The 5,771-nt window shown below is 40.8% G+C and overlaps 1 protein-coding gene across 1 annotated transcript in view; it reads left to right on the top strand.

Annotated features, from left to right (window-relative positions):
- Positions 1 to 2,742: 2,742 nt before the first annotated feature.
- The window catches only part of ZNF510 (zinc finger protein 510), a 26,022-nt gene continuing 22,993 nt past the window's right edge, over positions 2,743 to 5,771 (top strand). Inside the window, exons 1-3 of the mRNA XM_082401197.1 lie at positions 2,743 to 2,869; positions 4,391 to 4,539; positions 5,478 to 5,536. Of these exons, the coding sequence (XP_082257323.1) occupies positions 5,522 to 5,536 (15 nt within the window). The 5' untranslated portion in view covers positions 2,743 to 2,869; positions 4,391 to 4,539; positions 5,478 to 5,521. The remainder of the gene's footprint in view (positions 2,870 to 4,390; positions 4,540 to 5,477; positions 5,537 to 5,771) is intronic.

The raw sequence follows: 5,771 nt of genomic DNA on the forward strand, positions 1-5,771 counted from the left end.
CTTACAGAAGTCCAATTAATAACAGTAGAAGACGTTAATGTACTTCAGCCAAATATCACCAGCAACACACTTGTAGTTGAACAATTTGGACTTTAATAGTCGTTGCAATGAGGCAGAGTGCACACCATATGGGAACCATAAACTGTTTTAGTAAAAGGGTATTAGGAAGGAATTACTGGATTTGAGCTTTGGTTAGTTCATTTTGCAGAGGTTCAAAGGCAGCTGAATTTAGTCTGGATTGGGTGTTGTTAAAAAAAAAAAGGCAGCAGTCACTCATATCAGCTGAGAGGGATATTTCTAATTTTGAGAGTAGCAGAACAGCCTTGTTTTTGTCCCTACTTATGCAAAATTATAAACTGGTCTTGCTTGTCTTACATCATCATAGTCACAAAACGACCTTATCCACTTGGTGTTCAGTGAGATTGTTTATGTCCAACAGGCAAACAGCTCTGTTTAGCTCTGAGCACCAAGACACCTTTAATGGACAGCCAGGCTCTAAGTGTCAGGCCAGTTCCCTAATGTCAGAGGCTGCTTTATAGTTTCTCAAAGGTTAGAACACCAGAGTAATCACTGATGCAGGCAAGATCCATGGATGAATGCTAAATTGGTGGATGATACTATAAGGAGACACAGAATGTTTTACAGCCTCAAAATATTCTTCTGCAAATATTTATTAGTAACTGTAGTGGTGCCGCATCTACACTGGTAGCACCGGACTTGGAAGAGGTGGAGCACGGAGCGTGTCTGTGGCCCCTCTCAGGACACGAAGGCTGTGTTCCCAAGCCTGGCGCAGTGTCCTAGGCATGGGATAGGAGTGAAGGGCAAGGGTTTCCAAGGAAAGGAGCTGAAAGGCCTTATATTTTTTAAATGTTTGTATTCCTTAAGAATTTAAGAAATTTAGAATTTAAATTTTAAAACTTCAAAATTGGGACTTCCCTGGTGGTCCAGTGGTTAAGACTCCACGCTCCCAATGCAGGGGGTCCGGGTTTGATTCCTGGTTAGGGAAGTAGATCCCACATGCCGCAACAAAGATCCCACGTGCCACAAATAATACCTGGCACAGCCAAATAAAAAATAAATAAATAACTAATTTTTAAAAAACCAACAACTTTAAAATTGTCTTTTAAGTGCTTATAGTTTGAATCCCTATGAAAGTTATTTATTGTAATATGAATGCCATGGATATGGACTTACTTTGTTCTGGCACCTACCTCATTGTTCTAACGAGGTTACTGAATGTCCTTTTTCCACTATTGAAACCAGCTCTGATACACAATATGTTCTCACTTTCTTTTCTTCCTGGACCTGAACTTTTATTGCACAAGGATCAGTTGTTGAATATTTTAGCAGTAGCATACATGTTAATATGGACACATTGTTATGCATTTTCAATTCTTTTCTAATCATTACTAAATATTTTTATTGTGATGAAAGTCACAATTTTTCCTTTAGGTTTAACAAACAAAAAATACAAATGTCACAGAGAAAAACACACCAAAAAAACTTCTTTAGCATTCTGATTGGAACTTTAATTTTATTATTTTCATCTAGGGAAATACTACTTATTAAAGCTTCTGAAGTGTCAACAGATTAAAGTTTTATAACTTGATTCACAAAATTGCACTTACTGATAACATTAATTCTTTTTTCTTGCTAATCAAAACTTAACCACATTTTATCATTGCCATATAAAATAATCAGTGTTACAAAATATCAACCAAGAAAAGTGTGCGTGTGTGTATTTATATACAAGTATAAGCAGAGGTTTCTAATTTGGTTCTAATTTCAGAAGTGTGCACACAAATTTTAAGCAAGTTCATCCCTAGGAGATGCATAATTTGCATGATAATCATTTCCTTATTTGAGTTATGTGTACTTTCAGGTATTGCTTTTTCTTTTTTCCTCAGAAATAAACTCTGAGGATTACAGATCCTATTCTTTTATGTTAATCATAGGCTCCGTTTTCCAGCATTTGTTACATTTTCAGTTTTATTTACAAAATCTGTTTATATATGATAAAGTTAATTGTCTATCAGGACCCACAAAATGGGGGCCCACATTACAAATCTAAACCTAAGTTGGCCTGCACTTATGGGACACATATCACAGTCGAGGAAACTTAACATGCACCAATCACAATCCTCCAACTCAGCTTTGACTAGCTTACTTTAACCTAGAAAATAGGACCTGCCTTATACGAAAATCTCCAACCTCCTAGACAGTGATGTCCTGTTTCTATGCTGCCTCTTGCCCAAAACCCCTCAGAATAGTGTTCCACTGCTTGTATCCAGAGGTAGACATTCTCAACATTTTACTATATTTGCCTTTTCTAGTTATTTTTTATTACAAATATATAATACAATGCTAAGTACTTTAACATGCATTTCTAAAAAAAAAAGTAAACTTACATAATCCCAATATTATAACAATTAACAAAGGTAATGATAACTTCCCTTAATGTTTCCAATATCCTGTCCATATACAAATTTCCACAGTTGTTCCCAAACGGCCTGTTTTCTCCAAAGAGGATCACTGATCGAGGACCACACACTGGATTTGCTGTACTATCAGAGTTTAACCCATAACCTCTGGGGCTTAGGTAGAATTTGAGCGCCATTCATCAGTACAGACTGTTAACAATATCTTATTGCTTCCTAACTCCCACCCCCTCTACACACACACCCACACCCACCCCCCAAATTTGCGAGTGATTGCAGTGCTTATGGGAAACGTAGTCTTGAACGTTGCCGGTTATCGCGCAGCATTCTGGGAACGGATGTCCTGGGCTTTTCTCCGTGCTGGTGAGACAACCCAACTTTTCTACTTCCGCCCTTTCCCGACTGGCGGGCGCGGAGGCTTTGCGCGTGAGGTGAGGACGTTTTAGGTCTGGACATCCAGCTTGGAAGGGTAGGCTTGTGCCCAGGGTCCAGGAACAGCAAGTCCTGGAAACCCCTCGTGCCCCAACGTGGGACTCCCACCGCCTGTCTCCGAGCCCGGCCGGTGGGTAAACCTGGGAAAGGTGAATGGGGGCGGGCTCCGGGGCCGTAGGTGGGCCTGAGTGCTGGTCAGAAATGCTCGGTGCGGCACGGGTGTGGGAGCTGACCGCAGCCGGACCCGGGAAAGTCCCTTGCCAGCAGTGGAAGGGCAATGCACGTTTATAATATTGACCGTGAACCTGCCACGAAGCGCGCACGGGCGGTGGGTCTGCGTTGAGCTCCCGAGCTTAGGAGCCAAACAGATCGAGTAAATTCCTTCGCTGTTACTTGGGCGTAAGTCAGGTTTCTCACCTAAAAATAAGATTATTAATAACTGTTTCGTGGCGTTGTTCAGAGAGGTAAATCTTCACCGGTAAAGCATTCAGCCAGGTGCTAGGCAATAAGCACTAATAAGTAGTAGTTAATAAGCCAACATATAATGTTGGCTCGCATCATAGTTAGGAGACACTTTTTTTCATTTAGTATTTAATCCTCACAGCCACCCTATTTATAGGTATAACTCTATCATTAAAAAAGAAGAAGAAAATGGTCTCAGAGAAGTGGAATAACAGACCCAAGGTCACAAAGGTGAGGAAGCTAGGATGTAAAAAAAGGTATACTTTCCTCCCAAATTCAAGCTGTTCCTAATATCCTGCCTACCCAAAACCCAGTGTTGCAGCTATCACAGCACTAGCAGAGTGACTTGTCCCCAAATCCCCAGGACTGTGATTGTAAAGTCAGTGTGAACTGAATCTCACTCTGTGACAGGTGTGTTTACTCTGGGATTTGTGGAATGTTTCCAGAGCCTCTGGGTTAAGACTAAGGCTCCTGGAAACTTCTGCACTGTCCAGGCTGTCTCTGTCTTCAGAAAGCACAGTCTGATGTTCTAGTGCGGTGCTGTCCAATAGAAAGAGAAGGTGTGCCATGTATGTAATTTTAAATGTTCTAATAGCCACGCTAGAAACTAAAAAGAAACAAGTGAAATTAATTGTAAGAACATATTGTGTCTGTCTCAATATATCAAAAATGTTACTTCAACATGTGGCAGGAGCCACATTTCAAGTGCTCGATAGTGGGATGTGGCTAGTGGCTACCATAATGGATAAAACAGTTCTAATGAATTCCAGGAGAATCAAGTTTAAGGCCCTGCACCAGTGGTTCCCAACCAGGGTGATTTTGCTCCCCAGAGGACCTTTGGAAATGTCCAGAGACACTTTTGGTTGTCACAACTGGGAGAAGTGCTACTGGCACCTGGTGGGTAGAAGCCAGAAATGCTGCTTGACATCCTACAATGCACAGGACAGCACCCCTCACCCCCATGACAAAGAGTTATCCAGCCCACAATACCATTAGTGCTGAAGTTAAGAAACACTGCTCTATATGAAAGTTTCAACTAAAATGCATTTCTTTCCTAGGTGTAAGTCTCAGCATCTCTGGAACAAAGCAGTTCTTTTGTGGCAGAAAGGCGGGGACAGGAGTCCCATCTCAGAGGGACCACCCTCATCAGAGCTTCAGAACAGATGCCGAAAAACCCAGAAAGGAGCAGGTTGTGATTCGCTCCAAGGTGATTAAGAACTAGGTCTTAATCACCTTGCGCAGAGAGAGCCAGACTTGGTGATGTCACCACATCCAGAAACCGTCACAGACTGTGTGACCATGGAAACTGTGGATCAGCTTGCAGAAGGTGGTGAGCAGGGGTGGATAGGGATGGGTGACTGATAGACTGCACAGGTAAAGCCACAGCCAGAGTCAAGGAAATTCTGTCTTCAGTCCTTAAATAACCCCCCACTTTCTTCATTCTTCTCTCATTCTTTCTAGATTCTGAGCCACTCTCACGCCATGTTCATCACACATGGCATCTAGAGGTAGACTGTGGCTTCCTTTATCCTGAACATATAGAATCACAAAATGATAATATAGGAAAAGATTTCTACTTCTGACTCTTAAAACCTTAAAACAAAATACTGAGCTTGAGATGTATTTCCCCTGGTCACCCAGGACAGAGCTAGGAGCAAAGCTCAGTGCTGTTCAAAGCACAGCACTGTTCATTCTGTCACAGGTAAGTCACATGTCTTATCAAAAGTCTTTTTGAGAAATTGCAACAAATTAGAACAAAAAGATTTAAAAATATTTTGTCATTATCTTTTTGTTCAGAGTTTTCTGTTGATTTTCTAACTCAAGGTGTAAAAAGATATTAATATTAATCCTCTGTTTTAGTTTTTTGTGAATTAGTCAGAGAGGACATACGTTTTTTTAAATCAATAGGAAAATAATTTACAGTCACCCAGTGAAAAACAGTAGGGTTATATCCACATGATCCTATCAGAAATGTACATATTCAGGGAGTGCTGTCTCTATGTGGTGCTTCCTGCTCCTCAAGGATCAACAGAACATTTTTCCATAGAGAGACTTTTTTCCCAACTGGTGTGATGAGATTAGGCAAGTGAATACAGAAGCTCACCAGACCTTTCCTGACTCCATCCCTCTTTTCTTTACCCCCAGCTTATTCTTCACAGTTCTCTGCATTCTCCCAGGAGCAGCAGAAAATGAACATATCTCAGGTGAGTTGTTCATTAACACCTTTTTTTATAATGGATTGTATAGATGGTTAATTAACATGGCAAAGTAGATATAGAAACGGATCAGAATTATTCAAGGAAGATAATAGAAAAGCAGATGAATAGCACAGCAGAGTTGTCATGTGGATAGATAAAGGTCCTCTGATATTACAGATTTTCCAAAGTGCAGCTTCATATTTCTTCTGACCTTTCTGATAGCCATGGCAGAGAGTTAGAC

This window comes from Balaenoptera borealis, assembly GCF_965194805.1.
Source record: "Balaenoptera borealis genome assembly, chromosome: 8".
In the NCBI taxonomy this organism is placed as follows: Eukaryota; Metazoa; Chordata; class Mammalia; order Artiodactyla; family Balaenopteridae; genus Balaenoptera; species Balaenoptera borealis.